This window comes from Marmota monax, unplaced genomic scaffold (assembly GCF_021218885.2).
Source record: "Marmota monax isolate L192 unplaced genomic scaffold, Marmota_monax_Labrador192_F-V1.1 WCK01_AAM20220418_F8-fsc00083, whole genome shotgun sequence".
In the NCBI taxonomy this organism is placed as follows: Eukaryota; Metazoa; Chordata; class Mammalia; order Rodentia; family Sciuridae; genus Marmota; species Marmota monax.
Window position 1 is genome coordinate 6383651 of NW_026692848.1, and position 26495 is coordinate 6410145.

Sequence of the window (26495 nt, forward strand, 5' to 3'; positions counted from 1 at the left end):
ATCTTTTCTTTGAAATTAATTTTAAAGTAGTACAGGCATTGTCTCAGAAAGGTATGTTTGAGCGCAGAGCAAGTAATTTTTAATATACCCTATTATACTGATATCCTCAGAGTAATTTCTGTAATTATATGCTGTGCATATATTTTAATATTTTTTTAATTTGGGAAGTCTATTGTCGGGATACAAGGGATGTTTATGAGTTTATACCAAAATTTTGTATGAAGATGTTCATTGAAAATAACAAATCTTTCTTGTTGCTATTTTTATGCCCATTACTTTTAAAGGGTACCGTGGCTGTGTTATTATACCTCCTTTGTCCCCTTTGCTTTGAACAACCAAAGACTCTGGGAGAATAGAAATCTTCATTTATAATATCACTGAGTTGATACCTAGGTGTGGACCATCATTTTTTAATGAAGTGTACATTCTCAAGAGTAAAACCCCAGGAAATTGAGGGCCTTGAGAAGTTAGGCAGAGATGCTGTTAATTGAATGTGTTCAGGCTGAATCAGAGCATTAGGTGGCAGGCCTGTTGTAACAGAGGCTCCAGCCTTCGCTGGCTCCCATCCCCTCCTGTGCAGCCCTGGGGCCTTCCTGCACCCTCTGAAGTCGTCTGGTCTCCCACAGTTGTTGATGCTCCAGGAAGCAGGTGGGAACAAGTAAGTGTGCCGGCGTCCCACACCCGGCTTTTGGTCTTCCACCTTCTGGCCACTTGAAGGAAATACACATCGTTGCTGGTGTGTTGCCTTCTGTGAAGTTGGTTTTCCTTACCGTCCACTAACCTTGCCACTTGCTGAATTCTGTTTACAAGTGAATAGGACGCCCATTTGTTTGTTTGAGACACGTCAGCAAACCCCAGCAAGGTCCTATTTCTGAGTCTCCTGGGCAACTTCCCTATCAAAACATATCCCTGCGCTTCCATCTGTAGACTGTTCTTTGTGGAGAATTGGACCTGGACTTTCAGCAGAGCTGGGAACTGCCCACACAGCTGTCCATCACCTCTTTGCTCTCCCTGCACAATCTGATCAGGTTCAGCTACACCCAGTGCTCCTGCATTTCTGCATCATTCACTGAAATTAAAAGATGTCTCTTGATTACAATTTCAACTTAGCCTTCCCTGGGGCCAGTGCTGGTCTCGGTTCCCAGAGGCCTTCTGCTGTGGGCTCTGGAAGGGATGATTAGGTACCTTATCAGAGCCCCCCGTCATTGCATCCGGGGTCTGCTAGGACAGCAGTGGGGGTTGATGATCCAGACCCTCCTCTGTGTTTTCTGAAGTCCTGGTCAGTGAAGCTGCTTTTGAAGCTATTACACTGAGGAAATTAAAAATGAGATTTCTCATACTACAGAAGCGCTGTTGTCACTGTGACCATGTGATCAAAGTCAAAGTGGCTTTTTTTGTTGTTATAACTTAGCCCATATAAACCCAATAAAAAATGTATAGTCAAGACTTTTGGATTTTAGTAACAAGTTAACAGTTAAGAGAGAGAGAGAGAGAGAGAGAGAGAGAGAGACAAAGGAAGGAGCACTGTAGTCTTGAAAAGCTTTATTTTACCAGATAGGGCTATTTAAAAACACAATGACAAAATTTTCCACTTTCAACATTATTTAATAAAAGGAAGGCATTTTGACATGAAAAATAGGAAATGCAGTCTCCAAATAAAGGATTTTTTTTTCAATTGGAAAAAATCATCTTTGGTACTAGTCACTGGTGAGAGCTAGGCAGGCGGTCTATCCTGGGGACGGGTGGGAGCACCCGGCCGTGCAGTGAGGGGAGTCTTCTGGGCCCAGGGTGAGACGGGGATTCACCACCACTTAGAGCCTCTTAAGATTGAAACAGATGACGCCCAGAGTCCATCTGAAGTCGGTGAATACACAGAGCATATCGATTTTTTTTCCCCTATTAGTTTTCTTCAGAAGTGCTAGTGGTGGGGCACCAGGAGTTTCTAATGTGATTCCAGATTAATCCTCTTTCAATGCACTGGGAGCACATTTCAAAGACTGAATTGATCAGATCCTCTGACCCTGTCTCCCCGGCAAATCAAAGCAGAAATTACAATAACAAAACATCAAGAACCATGTGTGTGTGTGTGTATGAAAGAGACAGAGGGACAGAGAGAGGACAGTTAAAGCCTGAAGCCAAGACTGTATTTCTTCTGTCATCTTTTGCCGGGAGGGAACTGACCCAGGTCAGGTGCCCCCTTTGGGAGGTCAGGATTCAGGTGTGCACAGGGTTCTCCTCGTGGACAGCCCTGTTGCCGCTGGGACATCTGCAGCAGCGTGCTTCCCAGTGAAACACGGCGACAGTGGGGGATTAAGAAAGCCCCCACCTGTGGACAGAGCCAGACCACACTGAGATTGAGAAACCTTGCTCAGGAAGCCACTGCATTCCTAGATCTTTTTCTGCCAATCACATTTTTCATTGAGATATAATTAGCATATGATGGAGCACACATATTGAAAGTGTGACACGTGTTCACACCAGTGAGACTGCCACAGTGCATGACATCCCGTCACCCCCAGAGGGTCCTCACTCTCCCTCCCACCCCCATTGCCCCACCAGCCCCCAGGCAGCTCTGATCTGCTGTCACTATAGACTAGCTTCCACTTTTTAGGATATTTTATCAATGGCATCAAACAGTATGTATCTTATTTTTCTTTCACACTGCATAATTATTTGAAGATCTGTCCCTGCTGCTGCATGTATCAATAGCTGTTCCTTTCTATTGCTGAATAGTATTCCAGGCGTGGACATGCCACAGTTGGCTTGTCCACTCAATGCTTGGAGAGCTACCAACGTCCAGTTTGGGGCTGTCCAACACGGCTGCTGTGAACACTGTGTACAAGTTTGTGAGTGAGCATAGGCTTTCCTTCCCATGGGCTAGGGATTCAGGAGCAGAGCAGCTGGCTCTTATATCAGGTGTATGTTCATTTTTTAAAAAACGGCTGATCCATTTCCCAAAGTTCAATCCTGTTTCCAGCAGTAGCTGGACACGCAGGTGACCTGAGCATTCCTCTGCATTCCGCTGCTTCTGAGCCTCTCTCCTCTCCCCACTCGGTCCTCAGCCTCCCCTCCTCGTCCTCCCTGCCTGTCCTCCCTGCTGCTCAGGGTGTCTCCTCTGTCCTGCCTCCCGCCAAGCATCTCCCACGTGTCCCTCGCTGAACCAGGGCCTGCAGACTCCCTTCGCACTCTGCTCGCGGGTCCTGCCTCTGTGGACCTTGCCCTTCGTTTCGTGTTGAAAACCCTGGTTGCCCACATCGTGTCCAGATTGTGGGGCTGTTTCAGGCAGGAGGGTAAACCCGCGCCTGTGACTGCATCTGGGGATCTGATAAGGCAGTTTTAGAAGGTGATTAAGGAATTAATTGGATACTTAGAAGCCAATAAGTCAAACACTGGAGGAGAAGAGTCATCTGTTTAATATTAGGTGAAGAGTCTATAAAAGAATGGTAGCATCTCTTTATATAGCAGATTCAACAGAGCATTTTTAGAAAAACACTTTTTTAAATTCAATGTACAATGCCTTTGGTTATAAAAAGCTCGTTGAAAAACATAGCAGTATTCATTTCATACATATGAAAATTGATATTCGAAGTGTCAGTAGACTGTTCTAGAGTCATATGCAATAAGGGCTGCCATGGCACAGTCTCCCAGCGCTTTTCTGCACAGATTTGTGGCTCTACCCTGCCTGCGATAGAAGGTCCAGGTCCAGGGCTCTTTCTTTCTCGTGGATGAGAAGGCCGGAGAGGAGCTTGCCAGGCAGGAGAGGTCTTGCCAGGCAGGTGGCTAGGACCTTCCCGCAGACCGCCGCTCCCCGTGACCTAGGGAGACTGGCCACTGGTGGCACTAGGATTCATCAGAGGCGGGGCCAGGGACGTCCTGGGGCTCACAACCAGGTGACCACAAGTGCAGACAGTCCCACTGCCTCTCCTCCTCGCTACCGAAACGTGGAATAGGACTGTCTGCATGTAACACTGAGTGGCCTTCCAAGGACAGCCCCATCCCCACAGCTGCTCTGAGTCTCCCGACCGTGCGCTTCAGCCACCTTCACAGCTGACTCGTGGCTGATAGGCACTTCTGCCCAAAGCTTCCTCTGATGTCTTCTTCAGGTAGCCTCTGATCCTGAGCTCAACGGGAGGGACGGGGAGTGACTCTGCTAAGAGCATCTTTCCTTCGGCATCTCTCTTCTCAGGAAGAGGCTGAGCCTGGCATACTGGGCCCTATGGTGGCACCTATTCAAATCGTTCAGAACCTGCTAATCTGATTAAAACCACACCTCTTCACTTCCCCACAGTCCAGGGCTTCATGGTCTCCATGTCCTGTGTCCTTGTCAGTACTTGCTACTATCAGACTTTCAATTTTAGACACTTAGGTAGGAGTGTGCGTGGCTTTAGTTTGCTTCTTCTATGTGCCACGATGTTTGTGTCTTTTCATGGATGTGTTTGATATTCAGGTGTCCTCTTTCCACTTTTAAATAGTGTCTATTTAAATCTTTTATCCATTTATTTATTTATTTACTTACTTACTTACTTACTTACCATTGAGATGTAAGAACTCTTTACATATGTTCTCAGCCCGAGTTCACGAATCGTGGCTCACGGGTATTTCCTGCCAGTCTGCAGCTTGCCTTTTTCTCTTCTGAATGGTGCCTTTTGACAACATTTTCTAAATTGGAATTTTGATGAACTCCAATTGACCCATTTCTTCACTTTCCTCCTTCCCTTTGCTGGACCCTTATCTGGAAGCCAGCCTTGCCCACGTTCTGAAGGCAGTTTCTCTTGCTCCCTCCCTCAGTTGCCGCGGTGCCTCTGCAGCAGGTCTTGGACCCGTTTTCTGTCAGCGCTGTGTTTGGTGGGGTGTGACAGACGACGGTTTATTGCGGTCGCTGATGTTGCACATGTGTGTCCCGCTGCCCCAGCACTGGACTGAACAACCAGCCCTCTCTGGGGATCGCCCAGCGTCTCCCTCAGACTGTGCTCTGCTGCTGACCTGGTGACTGCAGCTCTGATGACTAACACCTTCATTTACCAGGTTAACTAGAAGACTTTGAGGTTTTTGAGCACTTGAACTGCAGTTGCTACTTGGAAATGTTATTAAAATCCCAGTCAAACTTTCTCATCCGTAGGTTGTCATTTGTTGGGTTGTGCCCTGGATTAGAGCAAATCAGGAGGTTCAAGGCCTCCAAATTTGTTTCATTTTTCAGAATCATTTTGGCTAATGCAGACCATTTTATTTGCATATAAAATGGGAAACCTATAATTGGTTTGTCTGTTTCTACAAGTCTTGCTAAGGTTTCTGAAGGACTTGCGTCGACTCTCTAGATGACCAGCTTCACAGGCGTTCTTCCCTCTTCCCAGGACCCGCTCCCTCTGCCCTACCCAGGGAGCTCCTGCGCCTCCTCAAGGACTTGGGGCAGATGCCTCCCCTGGGGAGCCTCCCTCAGATCTGCTCCTGAAGTCAAGTGCTGGTTACCTGCACTGTGTCTCCACCACGGCACATAGCTCCTGGAACTAGAACGTTAAGGGCAATCAGACATTTTATTCTTTGATTTTCTAATGCCTAGTGTATAGTACATACCACATGCTTAATAATTATCTGTCAGATGAATCAAGCAATGGATACATGAGTATTGTGAATATTCAAGTTTAGCACCTGTAATTTAATTTGAATAGCTGTTACAGAGGTGGTCATTTATTCCTAGACAATCAGCAGCTATGCCTTGATCCAGGGGAGATTCAACTTCCAACAAATGCCTGATGCTTTCTATTTCCAAAAAAAGAAATTGTCATGTGGGTATGAAATGGTAGAATGGTGAACCTTGTCTAGCATCTCCCCTTGCCTCTGAGTTTTAAGAATTCCATATTAGCCTAGTATTCTAGTCTATCATAATCCATTCTTATTCTTAGACAAAAATAAGTGTGTATGTGTGTTAGTTTGCTCATGCTGCCATAAGAAAATGCCACAGAACAGGTGGCTTAAATAGCAGAAATTCATTTCCTGCAGTTCTGCAATCTGGAGTCTAGGATCAGGGCATCGGTAGAGTTGGTTTCTCATGAGGCCTCTCACCTTTGCTTCCAGGTGTCTGTTTCTTCAATATCTCTGCATCCTAATCTCTTCTTATGAGGTTACAGGTCACATTGGATCAGTGGCCAGGCATCTGATCTTATGTAACCTTAACTACTTCTTTAACAGCCCACCTGCAAATACAGTCACATTCTGACATTCCGGGGATTACATTTTCAACCATTTGGAGGTATGCAATTCAGTCTGTGACAATATGTATATCTGACTTTACACACACATAATAAGAAGTTGGCTATTATGCTTTATGTTTTTAGTTTTCCAAAGACAATACATGAAAAGTTATTATGTGCTATGTAATATTAAATTCCAAAAGTAGATGTTTTTCTTAAAAAGGAACTTTGTTTCTTGGGACATTGAGCTATAAAGCAGCTTAGATGACTGGTCTGGCTTTGCCATTTAATTTCAAGAGCACAGATGGAGCCAGTAATTCTAAAAACCTTTGTATCTCAACCCAGATTCTCCAGTTTAAATAAGCAGATATATTTTACACACACACACACACTCCTAGCTGTGCATGCCTTCTCAGCACTGATTGAGGGCCTATTATTTCCATTTCCCTCTAGTGAAGTCTGCACATGGTTTGCTGATGTAAGGATTCACAATAACAGAGCGTGTCTTGTTCTAGTATCCTCAATGTGCTACTTGGTTAATTAAACATAAGCCTCACAAAACCATACTGGGAAAGACATGAAAAAATTATTAGTACCCTTTATTTCTGCTAGAGATTAGACTATTTTTAAAGTTTAAATAACACTTATTAAGCAAATCAAACTAATGACTAAAACCTTTTGGAAATCTGTAGCTACTGTCCCCCTTAGGGCTGGATGGAGCTCAGACTGGAAGCCAAGCTGGCTGCTCTGCAGATGGGGTCAGAAGATTCCTTAGCATTTGCAAAAGTATTGAGTGATCTCAATGGAGCCTATGTGGACTTCTTTATGTTGAATATCAACCATCTCTCAGTCATGGTCTCTTGAGGAAGGGTCTGTTTTCTGTTTTCAAACAAAATCCTTCATGATGTCCAAGCACACATTCAAATGCATGGTGGGAGATGAGTAGTATTTAATTTGACATTTAGGCCCAAGGTCAGTGGCTGATCTAGTCTTGCATCCTGCTCTGGAGTCCTGTGTCCCCAGAATCAGGAGCATGGAGCGCCTGCTCCAGGGTAGCGTGCCCCGGCATACAGTCGCACCCGTCTGAACTCTTCTTGTTAGAGAAACGAGAGAAATGGCATGGTCTCCCTGTGTGCCTGCCTGGGTGAGTTTCTCTGCCAAGCAGAGAACCCCCTGAGCCCAGAGTCCAGAGAAGTCTGAGAAGGAGAAATGGGAGGTTTGGGGAGTCAAGTTGGAGTTTGAATATGATCCCTGAGTGCGCGAACAGGGCTGGCCAGGGAGGTAAGCAACAGCCTCCTTGGGTCATCTGCTGTAAGTGGCAAGCTGCTGGCTCCTCGGCACCCAGCTGCCCTGGCCATACGTAAGTGCCCCAGATGAGGTTATGTTGTGCGCAGGGGAAACAGGTTTTGATTTATCCCTGGAATCCTGGTTAGGAAGTGAACAGAAAGCATTCATTCTGGAGTCACTTTTGATCAGCCCTGGGCTCCCTGGCAGGCCCGCGCAGGTGCATGGCTGCTGGGAAAGCTCTCCCAGACCTGGCTCAGGAGAGGCCTTTCTCCAGGGAAAGAGTTGGCCACGAGAGCTGCCAGCGGCAGATGCAGCACCCAGCCCAGCAGGCCCCTCAGGCGAGTGTGCCGCCCACGCGTCCTCAGGGGCAGCAGAGAGAACAGCATCTGTCCCAGGTGGGCCTGAGATGGAAGCCCCCCCGCCCTGCTTCACACGACAGCTGTTTGTTCTTGAATAAAGCACATTTCGACACACCAAGGGATCCTCTTCCCACACTCTGGGAAACAGTAGGAGCCTTTCCACACTGGAGAGGGGACGGAGCTGGAGAAGCAGCGAGTAGGCCCGCGACCGTGCAGGGCTGCTGCAGCCCTGGGGGCCGGTGGAAGGGTGCAGCCCTTGCAACAGGAGAGTGCAGACAGGAAGCTGTGCGTGGTGTGTGTGTGTGTGTGTGTGTGTGTGTGTGTGCGCGCGCGCATGCGCAAGTGTGGGTGTGTACCAGAAAAGCCCCAGGAGGAAGGCTCCCTAGTGAGACCTCCATGGCACCCTCAGAAGAGCACCTGGATCTGCTGAGGTCCATGAGGACGGGGACTGGTGAAGCTCAGCATCTGTCATGCAGCTCTGAAGTGAGCCCAGGGTCAACACAGGGAACGGAGGACCAGCAGCCTCCAGCTGGGGCCAGGGAGGGATTGGTTGACTCAGGAAGACGACTGCAAAGTCCCGGCTGTGAGCAAAGACACACTGCCCTCCAGTCACCAGCAGTGGCCCACATGAGACCCTGCGTTCGTATTCTTGGGAGTCAAAGTGGAGATGTGGGCCACACAACATCCTGGATTCTCGTGCTTGGGAGCTGAGAGCCGTGGTCTGTCTGGTGCCGAACCACCTGTCACCTCCTGCAAGGTTTTTTTTTTCTGTAGCCAAGAGTCTTACTTTCTTCTGTGCACAGGTGGAAAGCCCTGGGGGTGTACCCATGTGGAGAACACAGGCCGGGCAGTCTGAGGACCTGATTTGGCCCTTCTGCCCTAGGAGAGCTAAGGGACAGTCAGCACTGCTCAGGGTCATAGTCTCTAGAACTCTTAGCCGAGTGCTGGAAGCTGTGGGAAACCTTACAAAGCTTCTGCTGTTCTAACTCCAGACCAGTGAGGTGTAGGGAGACCGACCTCAGGCACAACAAGCGCAGCTCAGTCCTACTTAAATACAGTCACAGGCAATTTCTCAAGTTGCCAGCCTTATCCACAAGTCTCTCCAGCCCCCAGAATTTGCTTCCAACCTTCCCAAGTGACCTCTCCTTCTGCCTGGGGGTCTGGCCTCAGCAGTGGAGGGGAGAGAGAGGCCACAGGCAGATTGACAGTCCTGGCAGACTCCAGCACGGAGGCCGCGGGCCCCTGCCCCAGCCCTTCCTGGAGACCTGTTAGTGGAGGTTCCTCTGAAAGTCCTCTTCTGGAACCGAAAGGCGTGCGATGCCCCTCCAGGTCAGCGGTCGTGCTGGCCATCGCCGAGTCCCACTCCCTGTCTCCCAGATCCGTCCAGGCCTCCGTGTCTCCCTCCCTGCTCCCCCTCACAGCCCTTGCCCCGGACCGTGGCAGGTGCTCAGGTTTCCTTCATCCCTTCTTTGCTGAAATGCAGCCCTGGCTCTGAGGTGCCCGTGCAGTTGCCATGGCAGCGTCTGTGTTACTGCTGCAACAGCCATGGCTCAGACTGGATGCTGGTCATCTGTGCTCTGACGTCCCCTCTGGCAGGCCCCCTTCTGACCTGGGCAGTGTCCTGCGCTGCTCTGCTCTGGGCTCCCTTCCTGCCTTTCACTGAACCGGCGCCCAGCCGAGCCTTCTCTGGTCGCAGGTGTTTGCTCCCTGTGCAAGCCCCTCTGCACCAAGCTCCTGCTGGGTGCCTGGTGCTCAGGATGTGACAGTGGGTGAAGTTCCCTCCCCTGGTGGAGTTCCATTCTGGCAATAAAAGGCTGACAGGAAGCCAGACGTGTAACAAACGGCTGGACTCTGTGGACGTGGCGGCCACCAACTGTGATGACCCTCGCGGCCTCCTGGGGCTCATGGTGGTTCTCACTCATGCGTCTCTGCTGCTCCTGGTTCAGCCTCCTGGGCCTCACTCACCCGGGCTCGGCAGTGGCTGTGCCCAGCTTGCTCTGTGCACCCATCATGCCTGACCCAGCGGCTCCCCAGCACGGGTCTTCTCACGCTGAAAGACAGGACGGAAGAGAACAGCCTCACTGCACCAGAACCCCCTGGGCCTGACACACCACACCCGCCAGCAGCCTCTGGGCAAAGCAGGAGAGGCCAACTGCGCTCCCCCTCCAGGGTCCTGGCTGGGCCCAACCATGGAACTGACAGAAGGTGGATGAACCCGAGGAAAACACACAGATTAATAAGCTTCATCAGGAGCTGAAGACCCAGAGAAGTGGTGACCCCTGCAGGTTTTCCTATCAGGTTGAAGAAAGGGCACCTGGGGAGACAGCTCAGCCCCACATGGAGGCTGCGGGAGAGACGTCGTCCTGGCAGGTCTCCTGCGCAGGGCCCTCTGCCATGACTGGCCATCGGGCAGGGCTTCTGTGGTGCAGGGAGGGCATTTCACACGGGAGCTGCTTCCCTTTCTTCCAGAAAGGAAAGCAAAGATGAGAATGCCCTTCCTTCACAGATGGGTTTTCAGGGGCCATTGTCCCCAAGCAATCCTCCTGCCGAAGTGGCGTAGTTGGGGTGACTCACTCTGCCACTCTTCAAAGCTCATGGCTCAGCCTCCACCCAGGAGTGGGGAAGGACTCCAGCTTATAGTGGGAGGAGGGGCCAGCCCCCTGGCAAGTGGGGACAGTGACGCAAATTGAGTGCAGAAGGTGATAAATGTTGAGGGGAGAGAGACTCAAACAGCACATGGGAATTGGGACGCGGGGTGGGGGGTGTCTGCAGCTTTTCCTGAGGTGGTCGGGGAGGGGCTCAAGGTGGAGAAGACAGCTGAAGGAAGAGCTGCAGGAAGCTGGGGTGTGACTCTGGGGAAGTCTGGGCAAAGGCCCTGAGGCAGGTGTGCAGGGGGGTTTGAGCCCTCTGGGGCTGCACTGCAGCGGTTGGAAGCGGAGGAGGAGGTGAGGGTCTGAGAAGAGGCCGTGTGGCAGGACGGAGGATGGAGCAAGGCATCTGTGCAGACAGGGCTCCTTCTGAGTGACGGGGGAGTCTTGCAGAGGTGAGTGGAGGAGGTAAAAGTTACCAGGTTAGAGAACGACGACCGCCTCCCGGGAGCCTTCACTGTGATGGAGGTGTGGGGGTGGGGCTGTTCCCTGTCCCCTCCCCATCTGTGCAACTCTTGGTGACACTGTTTCCTACTGCTTGCTGCTGACGGGCATCCTCTGCCTTTTGAATCTGCGAGTCCAATGAAGAGACAGTTCCCGTCTGGTCCGTCACTCAGTTCTCAGCGCGGCCGCTGGCTGGTTGAAGCAGGGAAAGCTGGCAGTACCCACCGTGGCAGGCAGATTCCCGTGGGGTCAAGACGGAGAGGGGTCCTTTTCTAACATCTCAGGTTCCCTGGACCTGGGCGGGGGATTCCTCCTGGAGGCTCAGTGACGCAGGCCCCTCCCTGTGTACTCAGAGCAACAGGAGTGGCCCCGCCTACACCGTGGGGAGGGGACAGCTGAGTGGGATGTGAGTGAAGTTTCAAACAGGCCAGGCCACCTCAGTGGCCAACATCATATCATCTAATAGCGCAGAGTGATGGCAGGTCCTGGGTGCGACTGAGTCACTGCTCAGACACCCCCCCACACACACCAGCAGGTGCGTTTGGCAGGCGCACCGTAGCAGTATTAGAAGAGGGAGGCTGCCTTGTGTTCCTGGCTCAGTAAGTTAAAACCCCTTAATTGAACCCATTGCATGTCGGTGTTCCTGGGGTCTCCCCTGGACAGATCCTCTCCTAATCTGCCTCCTGTCCACAGAGCCCCAAGTACTCCCCTAGCTGTGAGGACATCTCCCGGCTGATGGCTCTAGAACAGCTCCCAGCTCCTACCTCGCACCTGAGTTCAGGAAGCATGAACAGAACTGATTGCTGCACATATTCCCTTGGGCAGCCCAGGGGCCCCGCCGCCTTGGACAGTCCAGTGACAAGACAGGAAGACCCAGGTCCCAGTCCTGCTACTCCTCCAGTTGTCCCCAGTGCCCACTGTCAACCAAGACCACGTCATGATGGGCTGAAGGACTCGGTGGCTCCTGAGCAGTCAGCTCTGGGCCCACTCTGCCCCTTGCTGGCTGTGGGACCTGGCGTTCAGAAGTCTCGGGCCTCCACTCCCCGCATGTCCTGAGTGGTAGGCTGTTCCCTGCTGTTGGTGGGGGAGAGGGATTCCTTTAGAACTTCTCTGCACAGGCCCATTTGGAGACAATGAGATACAGAGAGAAACAGGGGAGTGGGCCCTGCCCCCCACGGCCATGAGAGTGCAGCAGATTAAAGTGAGCAGTGCCAAGAAGGCCCCTGGCAGGAACCTGGCACACAGCGGTGCTCAGTGATTCTTCCAAAGAGAGGCCAGGCATCATGCCCGAGACCCTCTGTTCAGGTTAATGGCTCTCTCTTTCTTCATGGTCTGACTTCTTAAATACCTGATGTCTTCAATTTTCTCTCCCTCTCCAGCATCAACACTTTGTTTGAAGGTAGAGTCCCACAGCTTCACAGGTCTCTATGGGCCCGCGTTGCCCGGGATGCATTGTCAGAGACAGCAGGGTCCTCACCCTGCCCGGTCTGTGCCAACTCTGTGCCCACCACCACTACTGGGGGAGATCCATCAATGTTGGTTGAATGAAAAAGGAATATGGTTTTAAAATTGTATTTTGAATGAAAGTGGAATATGGTTTTAAAATTGTATGAATGCACTTAACTATTACCAGGCTCATCATATACTTTGGGCCCTAAGCAAAGCCCTTGAATTAAATTTGTTTACAAAGCACCAGAAAGACTCCATTTCCATTGAAAAGTAATTTGAAAGCTGTGGATTTTATAACAATGTTCTCATGAGTTTGGGGACATGATCTTGAAAGTTGTTAAAAGTGGAAAAAGCTACATGAGTTAGAAGAAAAGAAAAAGAGCTGGTAGGAGATATGAAAGGCTCTATTGTCCCTGACACATCGGCACCCTATCCGTATCCCTCCCTCCCCACCACTGCCGTCTAGCCACCTCTTTTCTTACTAAGGTACCATAGCAATGTCCAGAAGTCTCCCAAATGGTAAGCCATGTTGATCACAAGGAGTGAAGTTTTAAACATAAATGCTATTATTATCACATCTGTACTTAAAATCTTATATTGAGCCTGGCATGGTGGCACACACCTGTAATCCAGCGGTTCAGGAGGCAGAGGCAGGAGGATCATGAGTTCAAAGCCAACCTCAGCAAAAGTGAGGCGCTAAGCAACTCAGTGAGACCCTGTCTCTAAATAAAATACGAAATAGGGCTGGGGATGTGGCTCAGTGGTCAAGTGCTCCTGAGTTCAATCCTTGGTACACCCCTGCTTCCCCAAAAATCTCACATTGACTTGCCTTTAGGTCATTACCCAAAAACCAAATTCCCTAGCATATCTGAAAGTCCTCATGGCTACCCCGCCTCCTCAGATGTCAACTTGCTCTCCTGCCCCCTTGGTCACTGTGACCCCACATGCCAACTCTTATTTTTTTCTTCAGAGATGCCCAGGTGTTCCTGCCCAAGGGCCTTTGCCTGCTTGTTCCTCCCCCTGGAACCCTCTTGCATCAGACTGTGGGCAGCTCGCATTCAGGAATCAAGGTGATGACCCCTCAGGCCTTCCCAGACCAGCCAGTGGGTAGCAGCCCACCGCGGATGCCACATGACTCTGTTTGGCCTTCTGACCCTCACTTTTCTCTAGCTAGTATCTGTATCTCTAGCTAGTGTCTTCCAAATGGAGGGACCAGGGACCCTGAGGCCTAGACAGTGCCTGGTCTATGGCGGGCACTCAGTGAATTTTTGTTCACTAAGGGAAACAATATGTCCTGGTTCTATTCCCTCTTTTCAAGTCCTCGTCCCTTTTCCTCTCCATCGGTCAGAGTCATAAGCACTGGATACTGTCCACTCTAGAGCTAGCTTAATCAAAAGAGATGACCTGAATAGGGGATGATGGTGATTTCAGGCCTGAAAAGTAGTTTTAATGGCTAAACTCAAAGCCAATACTCTACCGAGTTCCTGTTGGCTGTTGGCTTTTTCTTCACCCCTGTTCATTCTTAGCCATTCAGTCATTGGGGATTCATCCATGAGTTGGGGATTCACACAGAACATACACACTTTCTGAATGTCAGCCATAGGCCAGGCACTGGGGATACCAAAGGACAGCCCTTGTGTTTGTGGGTCCAACACCTCGAGCAGGAATAAGCAGACGCCTTCTTTGAAGGGCTGCTCAGTGGGCAGCTTAGAATTGTAGGCCACCCAGGCCTGTCCCGCACCTCAGTTCTGCTATTACACCCAGAGGCAACCACAGACAGTAAGTCACGCGGCTGTTCCAGCTCAGCTTTGCTTTACCAAAACAGGCTGCAGGCCAGATATGGGCCCCAGCCCCAGTTCCCTGGCCTCTGGTCTGGAGAGAATGCAGACAATTCAACACATGAACAAATCGTGGCTACCGTGTACAGGAGCACAGAGCAGGGCCGGGCAGCCCTCCTCCATCTATGCCGTTCTTCCAACAGGTGTGACTGGCCCCAGTGACCAGTTGACCTGGATGAAAGAAAGCAGAGCTTTAAAATTAAATTAGAGTTTTGGGTGTAGCTGAGCAGTAGAACAGGTGCTTACCATGCACAAGGCCCTGGGTTTGATTCCCAGCACTGCAGCCATTGAGTAAATGAGTGAGTGGGTGAATGAATGAATTTTAATAAAATTTTAAGTGTTAAAAGTTATTTAATGTATGTTGTGAGTTGTTTTGTATCATTATACCTGTTCTGATTAATCTTAGATATTCTGGATCAGGACCATGTATTCTGGATCAAGGCTTCCCTCTCAGCACATCTAGCAAAGAGGGAAATTCCCAGAAGTTCTCTGGCTAACCCTTGCAAGCGACGTGCGTGTTAGCTCACGGGGTCATAGAAAGCTTGAATCCTAAATAGGATCTATCTTTTACACAGAATTTCTGGTAAGGCTTAAGTTCCACTGGCTTTGGGTAAAGAAGACATATGATCTTCTAAATTGAAAGTAACAAAACCTCTGTATCCAAAGGCTCTCGCCAGGTTGTCATATCCAACCTGATCATTTCACAAATCCTCATGTCACAGAAAGAGCGGTCTCACACCACCCTCCCCAGGATTCTCCCCTGACCTCGGGCTGCTGATGATTGGACAGGCAGTCAAGTCTGCACCAGTTCTTGGGATGATACATGAATTTATCTGAATTTGCATTATGATGCTATACTGATTTTAATTATGTTAGGGAACTATTTTGGAATGTCATGTCCTGCTTTTCTAGCTATCTGTAAACCGAACTAAATTGGAAAAATAACTTTATCTACTATTCTCCACAAATTCTTCCATTATATTAAAAATTCAAATGTTGAATCCATCTAACTATATTACAGAAATGTCACGATAACTTCTGTTCTGATGTTTTCGTTCTGGAACTCCTATGATGTCAGCAATTGTTTAGGAAGGTTCTTTGTTTCAACCTACTCTATTTCAGAAGATCTGGTTCCTAAGTGATTCTCTGATAAAAGAGGTAAAAGATCCAGCATCCTATTAGCATTCGTTCACTCATTTTAAGAATGAACGCCAGACCAATATGAAATCATCTGTGCAAGGTTTTTGTGAGCTGGCAGCAAAATATGTATCTTTTTATAACCACTCTGTGTCTGCAATAATTTCTTATGTTAAATAGCTCCTAACATTCACAGCCACTGGACTGATTCTGAGCACATTAATATTTCCTGTCATGAGATTTGGGGATACACCAGAACAATTTATTTCACAGTGGGGTTCTTATCTAAACAAGATCTGTCTTCATATCTTTCTCAATTTAGCAGAATGCTTTTGCAGTGGATCTGGGCATTATCTGCTTCTAGCTATTTTTCACAGAGGAAAAAACAATGACAAGATATGCGCATGAGTTAGTATGCGCTACAGACAGGATCTCCAACAGCTAAATAGTTGTGCCACACAGTAGCTCTATGCAAATGATATGACCCAGAAATGATTTTATGTTAAATCTACCTTCAGCTTTTTTGAGCTGTATGTATTGACAGTTTCAGTAGAAGGTGGTGTCCTGAGACTAGTTGTGATGTACTTGAACACATAATTTTGAGGATCCTTGAGAAAAACATTTATTAATGAGAAGATAGCAAGGTGTTAGGATGGCTTTTTAATGAAATGCACTTTTCTCCCAAGAACTCTGGAATTTTTAGTTTCATTTCTTACATGCGAAAGCTTCATTTCTTATATGCAAAAACTTATATGATTTACCCGCTATTTTAATTCTTTATCAGCATCTGTTCAGTAGTATAAATGCCTTAGCAAGAAAAGTAGGGATGTTAGTGTTAAACCAAATCATTGTCACGAGTTACCAGCAAAGAGGACTGACCACTTGGCTTTTAAGTTGCTTTAGAAAAAGAAAAAAAGCTTATTTTGTATTTCTAACATTTATGGTTATATTGCAATGTTTACAGCCTACCCCTTCAAGAAGTTAATGGGTTATGTTTGAGTTCAACCTGCCAACAGTAATTATATTCGGAAATACAATGCATATGCTAAGCTAAAGTCAAGTAAAGATCTTCCAAGATTGAAATCATCTAGAGGAGATTAATTACCCATTAACTCCCTCTGCAACCATGGCTTACATTTTTATTTCGCATAGTCTACTTGTTGTCAGTGACTCCAAATGTTATAAATAATAGGACCCAATGTTAGCCCATTTGAAGCATTGTGAAACCTAAAACAGACCAGTATGTGACTTGTGGAAGCAATAGCCTTGCTTTTTAATCTCACTGTTTATTTGTGGAGGAGTTTGGAACTTCGACAAGGTTCAGGGTGTGAACTACAGAGGGTGGGGCTCCCTGACGGTGTCACCTGCCTTATTCCATTAGCTGCTTTCATGTATTTTCATCCATTTTTTTTTTGGCCAGGCAAACATACTTCTGTCTTTTAGGCTGTAGCTCATGTTTTCCTGCCTGGCTGACGTCCGGTTTCAATGCCTCCCACGAGTTCTCTGGACTTGGTTTCCTCAGGGTTGGTCCAACCTCCTGGAGGGCAGCACTGCCCACTTCTCCACAGGAACCTGCACCGGAGCCTCCCAGCCGGTATGTGGTTCCTTGGGTCTGGAGACCAGCCTGGGTTCACAAAGCTGGAGGAGGACACTGCATATGGCCTGTAATAAAATGCCAAGCCAAGTACAAAAGCAATGACCTCTGGGTTTCTGTAGGCATTGCAGTGATCAGTGTTTGTGGGAAGCTGCTGGAGGAGGCCAGACTCCAGCTCACCCTGAAAGCTTCTGGAAAATGAAGACAAGAACACCAGTGCACATAGGGATGGAGGAGAAGGGAAACGCAGAGACCAGACTGGCCTGAGAAATGCATAAGATTTGTGAATGGAAAAGTGGAGCCGCATTTTGTGGGGGTGGTACAGCTTGTAGAGAGCTCCAAAAGGTGGCAGAAAGGCTGGGTCCTGAGTTCAGTGGCATTGGGTAACTAGTTCATATTTGAGGAGCAAAGGCTGCCATGACAAAAACCACCCTAGAACAGTGTTTCCAGGTGATGCTGATTGGATTGAGCCTGAGGCTGAGGCTTGGAGGCAGGAGGTGGGGACAGGCAGGATGCTGTGGCCAGGTGAGTCTGGAGAGCTCACCTACACCAGCACTCGGGAGCCTCACCCTGTGCTCGGGAAAGCACTATGTTTTTGCCACTGTCTTTACCCAAGAAATTTTGTAGCCCCTATTTTACAGGTGCTCTCAAAATCAGCAAGTAAACATTGAAAAGAAATATGTCTGAAACAGAAAAAGCAGCTGCTACTTGAAGTTTTCCTATTTCCTTCATGGCAGCATGTGGAACATATCAGCAGCGATGTAGCTAATTTAATAGGGAGCTTTTAAGTAAAGCCCTAAGATCCACAAGCAAATACCACAAGATGCATAAAGCCAAGTTGTTTCCCAGGAATAAAGTTGCACATTAGTGACAGGGGAGTTTACTGAGAATTGAGGGCAGATATCAGTGGAATCAAACTTTGGAACAAACGCTGAGGTTAGAAAGTCTCTTAAATGTAATAACATTTAGTGCCACAGATGGGAAATCAGACCACTGAATAAAGATTTAAGGTGAAAAGAAAATTTTAGGAGAAGAGATGCTGACATATAGATTTGGAATGTCCCCAAAGGGCCCCTGTGTTGATGGCTTGGTCCTCAGGTTGTCTCTGTTGGAAGCGGGTAAAGCATTTAAGAAGCAGGACCTGGCAGGAGGGCTTAGGCCATTGGGGGTACGCCTTCAACAGGAATGTGGGGACCTTGGCCCTTATTTCTTCCTCTCTTTTGTTTCTTGATCATCAGGAGGTGAATAGGCTTCCTGCGCCACCTATACCCACCATGACGTATTGTGCCACTCGAGACCCAAAGCAACAGAGCTAATTGGCCATGAACTTCCAAACCTAAGAGCCAAAATTAAACCTTCCTCTTTGTAAGTTGACATGTAATTTGTTCCAGTAATGGAAAGCTGACTGACTTATAGACAGAGAGGCTGTCTTTTCTTAATCCTTTCTAACACATTTATAATGTCACTTTATAAAATATTTCCCCAAATCCTTTATAAACGAGAGAAGATATTTACTTTTTTCAGCATTTTCTCTCTCCATGTCCTGGAAGCACTGAGACATGAGCTTTCTTTGGACTCCATCCTCCAGCCCCAGAGAGAGATAAGTGATCTCTAAATTCATCTTGAGGGTAGCACTTACCACCATGAGAGAATTATTTAAAAGCCCTGTAGGATTGTGACCTCCTGAGGGCAGAGACCATCCTTGTCTATTCTTATGGGATGGTAACATAACAATGGCATATGGTGACGGTTCTACTGGCAGAGTGGTTAAGTGGAAAATGTAGATGTAATGAGTGTGTAACTTGGTATACTGTCTGTACTCAATACTGGGATTTCTGCAAGGAAGCTCAGAGGACCAAAGCAAACCTTTTTGTGGAGCAGAGAGGCCTGGATGAAGGATCAGAATATGTGCAGAGGAAGCAAGAAGAAATTGGAAGGGGTGGTTAATGAGCTTGTTCAGAGTCTGCCAGTGCCTTACCAGGACTCCAGCTCCAAGCACACTAATGGGCAAATGAACTGACTTCAGGATTTTAAACTTGGCTGCTGGGAGGAATTTTGAAGGTCACTCAACTGTTGAAGCCTATTTTAATTTCTGAAAGTCGAGTCTATCAATTAGTGTCTTGGACCAGAGGCCCCTCCAGTGACGGGATTGCTCACTTGGCTACCTCGAATAATGAACTCATATGACACATGTGCTAAAGTGCCATCTCCGGCTGTCTGTAGGCAAGCGCTTCGGGGAGACTTCTTTGCCAGTTGTGCATTTAGGCAGTGTGTAGGTGATTTTGCTAAATGCAGGTTACATTACAATGCATTGCATTTCTGATATTTCAGTTATTTTTGTTTGTTTGTTTATAAGCTCTAACAGGGATTTGAAGTGACAGTTGTTAAGAAGGTGAATTCAAGTTATTTAGTGGGGTAGCTTTTCTTCTCTGATTATTTTTATCTAACCAAATATTTTATTAAATTCCCACGAGTCATAGTTCTTCATGTACAGAGAATTTGTGCAGAGCTTTGAAAAATTGCTAACTGGGGCATAACATCTATGTTAGTGTTGCACAAACTAAATACAGCAAAATCAACATGTGAATTTTCAAGGGTCAAGTGTTAGCTACATTGAAAGATTTTCTCCTACAAGTAAAAAAAGTTTATTCCTCAAGGGATTTTTTTCCTTAAAAGTTTAATTCATTTTTGCATTGCTTTTCAGGTGATTTTAATATGCTATGTGATAGTATTGCTTCCTTTGCACTTTCACTATTCACTGGGGCGGGTGAAGAAACCAGCTGCAACATTTTCCCTCTGTACTTTATAATATCTGTCTTCTCTTGACTTCAAGTATTTTATCCATCTCCATGCATTAGAATTCTGATCCTCCTTAAAATGCCACTCATTACTCGCATGAATTCTTCTATGATCTGCTATCTAAATGTGACTTCTTCCTCTGAACCTGCATTAGTAAATACTATTATGTAACAAATTTTCCTACAACTTAGTGGCTCAAGAAAACAGTGAATATTATCTTCACTCCCAGCGAGTCAAGAATTTGGGAGGGCTTAGCTAGATGGTACTTGCTCCAGGTAACTCACGAAGTCATAGTCGGGAGGTCATCTTTAGGCTTGCCCAGAGTTGGAGGATCTACTTTAAATAGGTTTCACTTAAGTGGCTGCCAAGTTGGTGTTGGCTGTGGGCTGGAGGCCCAGCTGTTCACGTGCAGACTTCCCCAGGCGGCTGCTTGAGTTTCTCACAAGGTGGCCGCCCACAGTCCTGGGGCCCCACAATGTATGGGAGAAAACAGACGAGATCTGGTGTCTTTTCTGATGTCGTCCTGAAGTCACAGGTAGTCATTTCTGCACTCTTCCTGTCATACACAGATCAACCTACTCCACATAGAAAGAAACTACCTGGGAGGCAAGGGTCATGGGCGAACATCTTGGAGGCTGCTTAACAGCCAACATTTTCTGCATCTCCAACATAACTTAAAATACCGTTCCCTATGTTACAACTGTTTGTGTCCTTCTCCTGCCCACTCCGCCAGCTTAAGATTTCCTTGAAAACTTGGAGTTGCTCCTTATCTTCACGTATCTCAACATTGCTAGCACAGTGCTCTCAGCGTATGTAACATTAATGGGAAGCTGGTGCCACAGCCTCTCTCATAATGAGTACAAATGAAGATGTGCTCGCAGGGAAGAATTGGATGCACCGAGACAGAGAAGCAGATGGGAGGGGGGATCACAAATGAGGTAGAAAGCAGACGAAACTGCACGTTAGGAAATAAATATGAACACATTAATGTCATTTTGCAGATACTAGAGGTCTGATTTTATCAGAGTTTACATGTTGGAATACTGCACAACAATATTACTTTGTGTAATGTACAGGATTAGCTTGCCATTATTTTTTAAATAAAAACTCTTTCAGTTACACTTAATATTCAGTGAACAAAGGGTTTTTGGATTATTTCTTTAATAAAAACAGAGAAAGCATTGCTTACAAATAACTTTCCCGTTATGTTAAGCAAGGCATTTATAATTCTTTCTGCATGTGATTGAGAACTCTATTTAACCTTTAATAACTTCTCTATAACCTGGCTCATCCAGGTAAAATCATTTCTAGATTGATCAATTAACATTTACCCATAATTTGAGCAAAGGGCACAGAGGAATGTTGGGAAGAACGAAAGACCCAAGAGAGTAAGTCCTGGCAGAGCCTCCTCAAAACGCCCACGTCCATCTTTTCGTTCCATCCCTGGAGCCACTGCCACATCTAGTCCAGCTCCTTGGCCACTCAGGTCTCAATTGCCAACACGGCCTCCAAGTGCTTCTCACCACTGCCAGCCTCTCTCCCTCCGAACTCTCTCAGAGTGAAGACTCAACTAACACGTCACTCCCTTGCCATGTTCGAAAACTGTCTTCGTCCTCTGGACGGCCGTGACAAAGCACCAAGAACGGGGCAGCTCACTCCTCCAGATCTTGATGTCAGGAAGTTCAAGATCCAGGTACCGGCAGGTTGCGGGTAGAGAACCTGCTCCCTGCTCCGAGGTGGGCCCTCTCCCTGTCCTCTCCCTGTCACAGGGTGCGAGGCTGAGGAGCCCTCGGGGGCCTCTTCATCCAGGCATTTGCGACTCCTGCGGTCTCCACCCTCATGGCTGACAGCTCCTCAAGCCCCTCCCCAGTCCTGTGATTTCAGCACGTGAATTTAGAGGGACGCAGCATCCAGACCAGGGCAGAACCTTCAGAGCGTCCCGCAGACTGGGTGGGCCTCACGTCAGCCCCAGCCCGCTCCTGGCCAGTCTGCGGGGTCCTCAGCCCTTCTGTCTCCTGTCCCACTCTGCTCCTTTCACTGAGCTCACCTGGTTGATGTGCGGTTCAGAGCCTCCTCCCCATGCCCATGTCCCCTGCTGCCCAGAAACCACAGTTCTGACTCAGAACCAATCAGCTCAGCTTTGCTATGGGGCCATCCCGAGGCGACAGTCTCCTGTCTCCTGACATCTCTGCCGCCACAGTCTGTGGTGACATATCACTCCTGGTATACCTGTCCCTTGGGCATCTCGTGTCCCTAGACTGTGGCCAGGCTTGTGTGTTGTCCAGAGCCTACTCCAAGGGTACTTAGCAGGCACTGGAGTTCACAGGAGGCTCTGGTCCGCACAGGTCTGAGTGCCTCGTTAGCCAGAGTAAATGCTCAATAAGCCACTGAGTGAGCAGCATCAACGGGAGCAGAGAAGCTGGGAATATAGACAGGGATTACAAAACAGTGTCCATTCATCCATGCACCAGGGTGTTCAGGGACTTTGGCTACTCAGGGTCGTGTGCTCAGCTGTCTCACGAGGCCTGGTTCTTGAAAGGGCTGCACGTGTGTGGTCTCCATGGATTCATTCCTTTCATTTAACATTGGTCACTAAGGTAGGAACACTTTACAGACGAGTGAGGCCAATGTGTGACACTCATGCAGGGTGAACGGTGGAGTGACACGGAGGAGTGACGCAGGGAAGAACCTCGGGCTCCAGAGAAAGCTGATTGGGGATTGCTAGTCTTGAACCGGCCCCAGGTTCAGCATTTGGGACCGAGTGGAGAGCGCAGTATCGTGCTACAGGAAACGATGGGGAAGAGCATCGGCCTAAGAGGGAAAGAACTAGAAGAAAGAACTAGACCAGAGAGGGCAGGTGCAGAGAAAGCAGGTAGACAGCAGGAAGGACGTTTATCTTCGGAGGATGGAAACTTACACGTGAAGTTCCTAGCAAGTCGCCTGAGCCAGCGGGGTGCTCGTGGATCCCAGCCATTCCCCTCTCCTCCTGACCTAGCACTTGAGCGCTTGTGTGCACCCCCAGCCTTGAAATGACCCTCAGCCTGTCACTTATTTTCCCAGATGATTAATCCTGTAAACTTTTTGTGTCATGTTTATCCTCACCTAACTTTTCAAAATTACTAGGAATATCCTTAATAAGAAATAACAGTGTTATATCAAAGAATTCAGCTGACTGATAATCCCATGTGAAATGCAGACATTTACTACCTTACCATGCTCCAGTTACCTATGATGAACAGATATCTTGCCTATATTTCTACTTACATGGGTGTATCACCACACATACACTTACCTCTCTCTCTCCTGTGTGCACAGACACGTTGGCCATGCGCAGACAGGGACACACAGTGAGAATTCCTGGGTCACTCTCTGTCACCTTTGACCTCCTGCCTGTGCAGATTTTTCCTCACGGTTCCTGTTGTCAGTGACTCTAGGCTCCCAAGGCTGCATGCCACACCCTGAGTCTTGGTCGTGACTCCTTTCTGGTGTGTTAAATGACTCCCGCGTCCTCACTGGCAGCACTGACCACGTCTCTGTGCCCCATCACGTCTCACTAGTAAACCATTGCGACCGTTTACCCCATTTCTTATTCAGGGTCGGCATCGCCTGAAGCCCCTCCGAGGCCCACTTGTCGTGGTGGTGAGGGTTACTGAGGCTAGCTGCTGCGTGAGTGAATCCTGCAGGGTCCCAAGTCCTGGCCTTGGGTACTTCCCAGCCTTAACTGCCGCCTTTGTCCACCTGACACCAGAGTTTCTGAGGGGCCCCCAGACGCCTCGTGGGTTCTTCCTGGCCCCAGGTGAGGCTGCAGCTTTTCTTCTTCCTGGTGGTTAGGGTCCACCACCAGCCAGTTTGGTGAATTTCCCTCCCTGCCTCTGCCTCAGTTCAGGGAGGATGAAGAGGACAGGGGCAGCTGTAGTTCAATTTTGAGCAGGACTCCTCCTGTGTCCCTTGGAGGACATGCTTACCCCTGGGAGCTGTGCCTCTGGGCCACGGCCTCTCATTGCCTGGCGCTTCGTTCTCAGAGGTGGAAGGGGTGAGAGGGCTGATACGTCAGCTATTTTAGAAGGCGTGTGTTTGTAGGCCCCACACTTGGCCTCTGAAACGTCCCCTGGTGGGGGCCCTGAGCTGTGTGGGTCTCTCTCCCACAGTGGCCTCCCGTGTGGTTACCCTTCCTTGCTAATCTGGTGCAAACAGCATGGCACTGCTCAGGAGCAGGTCGGGGGTGAGTGGCGTGGATGGTCTAGTGTGTCGGGCCTTGTGTAACTGAAGGGAACTGGGAATGTGTGCTGCTGTCATCCCCTACGAGAAGGAAGGAGAAGAGCCATGTGCTAGACCAGGGCTGCGTACCTCAGACCTTGGTATCCGTGCCCCCGTCACTGCGGCAGTGGGTTGGCTGCTCTGATTTTACAAGTTTTCTTTTTATTTCCTCCCATCTCTATGCTTTCTGCAAATGTTCTAATATTTTCTCCAGAATTTCTCTGTGCTGATAGTAAAACAGGGGCCTATAAGGCTCAGTCAGCCACGTGACCAAAAGTGAAGTGGAGACCATTTTGCACCCAGCTTAGCTGTGACGGGAAGGTAGCCTGCAGCAGCTTCATGGGGTCCCTGGGTGGATCCAGGATGGCCGTGCATTGCACACAGGGGACTTAGGTTGGACACAGGAAAGCGTTGTTTTATTGTCTTCAAAGGGGAGTCGTAGGAGGGAGAAGGTCAAAAGTCCAGCGCAATCGATGCCTAATAACCCACGGCTCTGGAGATGGAAATGGAGGTCCTGAAAGGACTTTTCATAGGTTCAGAGAGGGGACATGGGGACATGTGTAAACCCACCCAAGGCCTCTGTTCAGGTGTAGTGAGTGGCTCTCAGATCCACAGCATCAACCTGACAAGGGGCATTTCTCCACCTGGGTTTGTGTTAGACATTGCTTTGAAATAAGTGAGATAACAGAATTTTGAAAATTTATTTTAATTGTTAAGAAATTATCTTCTATGATATTAATATTTAATATCATTTTTCTAGAGAAAAAGCTTTTGTGTAGAGTTCTGATAGCTGCTTAGAACTGAGTATGAAGTAAACATGTTTTGTATTTTTTAAAATCATTACATGGGGAATAGGCTTATCTAAATTGAATCCAGAACTTTCTTACTGCTACAATTGCCTCAGAACTGATCTCAATTTAATAGATTCATTTTGTCTCCTTTTTTGACACAAACACAGGTGGCTCATTTGTAAGCAAAGCTTCATAGTTTTCAGGAGATCTGTTTTCCCGTGAGGTATTTTAAGGAGATACAAAACTTTAGGATTTGTATGTATTGATTTATTAGTAATCTTCTAACCATAATTGCAGAAGTTGAATATTTGGATAGGATGTAGGTGGCAGAATAGACAAAACCTTGAAATAGAAAAATGCCTGTTGCATGATCTCTTATTTCCAACGTCTGCTTTTCTATTTGCCAGTGAGAAGCGAGTGACAGCTGCCTCTACCTCCTCTGGTGCAATTGAAATTTTCCTTTGACTTTGGGGAAGTTCAGATTTTATACTTCATTGTAACTCAATTCACAGGGCATTTATGTGAAACCTCACAAGGCCTAACGCTATGAGGATATTGTTGTAACAGACACAGCGTCCACTTGCAAGGGGCTCACAGTCCGTGGGATGAGAAACACCTTGATACCCTGAGGTCATCACAGGTCAAGAGAAGCAGACGCCATGGTGGGTGGATTGGGTAGGTTAAATGGGAATTATGAATCAGGAGAGACTTCTAGAAAGAGATCCGAGTCAAGCTCAGGTCTGAACTACTGAATCCGAGTCAAGCTCAGGTCTGAACTACTGATTGGTAGATGCACTGATAGAGAAACCTAATGCTGAGGGACCGATGGCCTAGGCAGTCCATAGAGCTCCTCTATTGGCTCCCACGAGGGGGCTCCGAAGCCCAGGTCCTGGCACAGAGCACGCCCTAAGCCCCCAGTGGGATTGCAGACAGGGTCATGAAGCACGCGTTTCCTGTCTGCCACTGGAGGCACCCCAAGAAACCCCTTCCCTATCCATATACAGGAGCCCTGTCCTGGTTTTCCAGTGCACCCACCGCCACGTGATCTGCCTAGACTGCTTCCACCTCTACTGCGTGACCAGGCTCAACGACCGGCAGTTCCTCCATGACCCTCAGCTCGGCTACTCCCTGCCGTGTGTGGGTAAGTCTGGCTCTTTATTTGTTCCATTTTAATACTAATTAAGAAGAGACGTATGACCATTGATACAAAACTCTCTTAGACATAGCTGGTGCTAAGATCTAGGTTGAAATTTTCAATTTGATCATTTCTGGATAAGAAACATTAGTGGATGGATCATGAAAGATGTAAGACCCCAGGGGACTGTGTAGGATGAGAGAAAACATAACGTGCTAAAAGGCATTGAGATAAATTGGAAAATATTATTCAGCCAAGGTTCAGAGTTTGTCTGTGGTTTCGACTGACACTGCCAGTCCTGGATTTGTTACCCTGGATCTAGAACAGTATCATCCAAAGATTTAAGTTGTATGCCCTAGCACTAAAAGTGTCAAACACACACACACACACAGTGTAGGTGAAAGAACCTACGTGCAAAAGAAATTAAAGGAGAACTGGTTCAAGCTGAGCTATTTAATATTTAATATTAATATTTAATATTTAATATTGAAGGCATTTTTACCCCCTTTCCCTGCACTGTGTGATTTTCACAGCTCTCATTCCTAGTTGTGACGTTCCTGTGACATGCA

At 47.9% G+C, this 26495-nt stretch overlaps 1 protein-coding gene across 4 annotated transcripts in view; it reads left to right on the forward strand.

The window, feature by feature from the left end:
* Prkn (parkin RBR E3 ubiquitin protein ligase) overlaps window positions 1-26495 on the forward strand; it is a 1229219-nt gene that overhangs the window by 790097 nt on the left and 412627 nt on the right. For all 4 annotated transcript variants that reach the window (XM_046449311.1, XM_058580947.1, XM_058580948.1 and 1 more), the window contains exon 7: window positions 25796-25932. In XM_046449311.1, the coding sequence (XP_046305267.1) occupies window positions 25796-25932 (137 nt within the window). The remainder of the gene's footprint in view (window positions 1-25795; window positions 25933-26495) is intronic.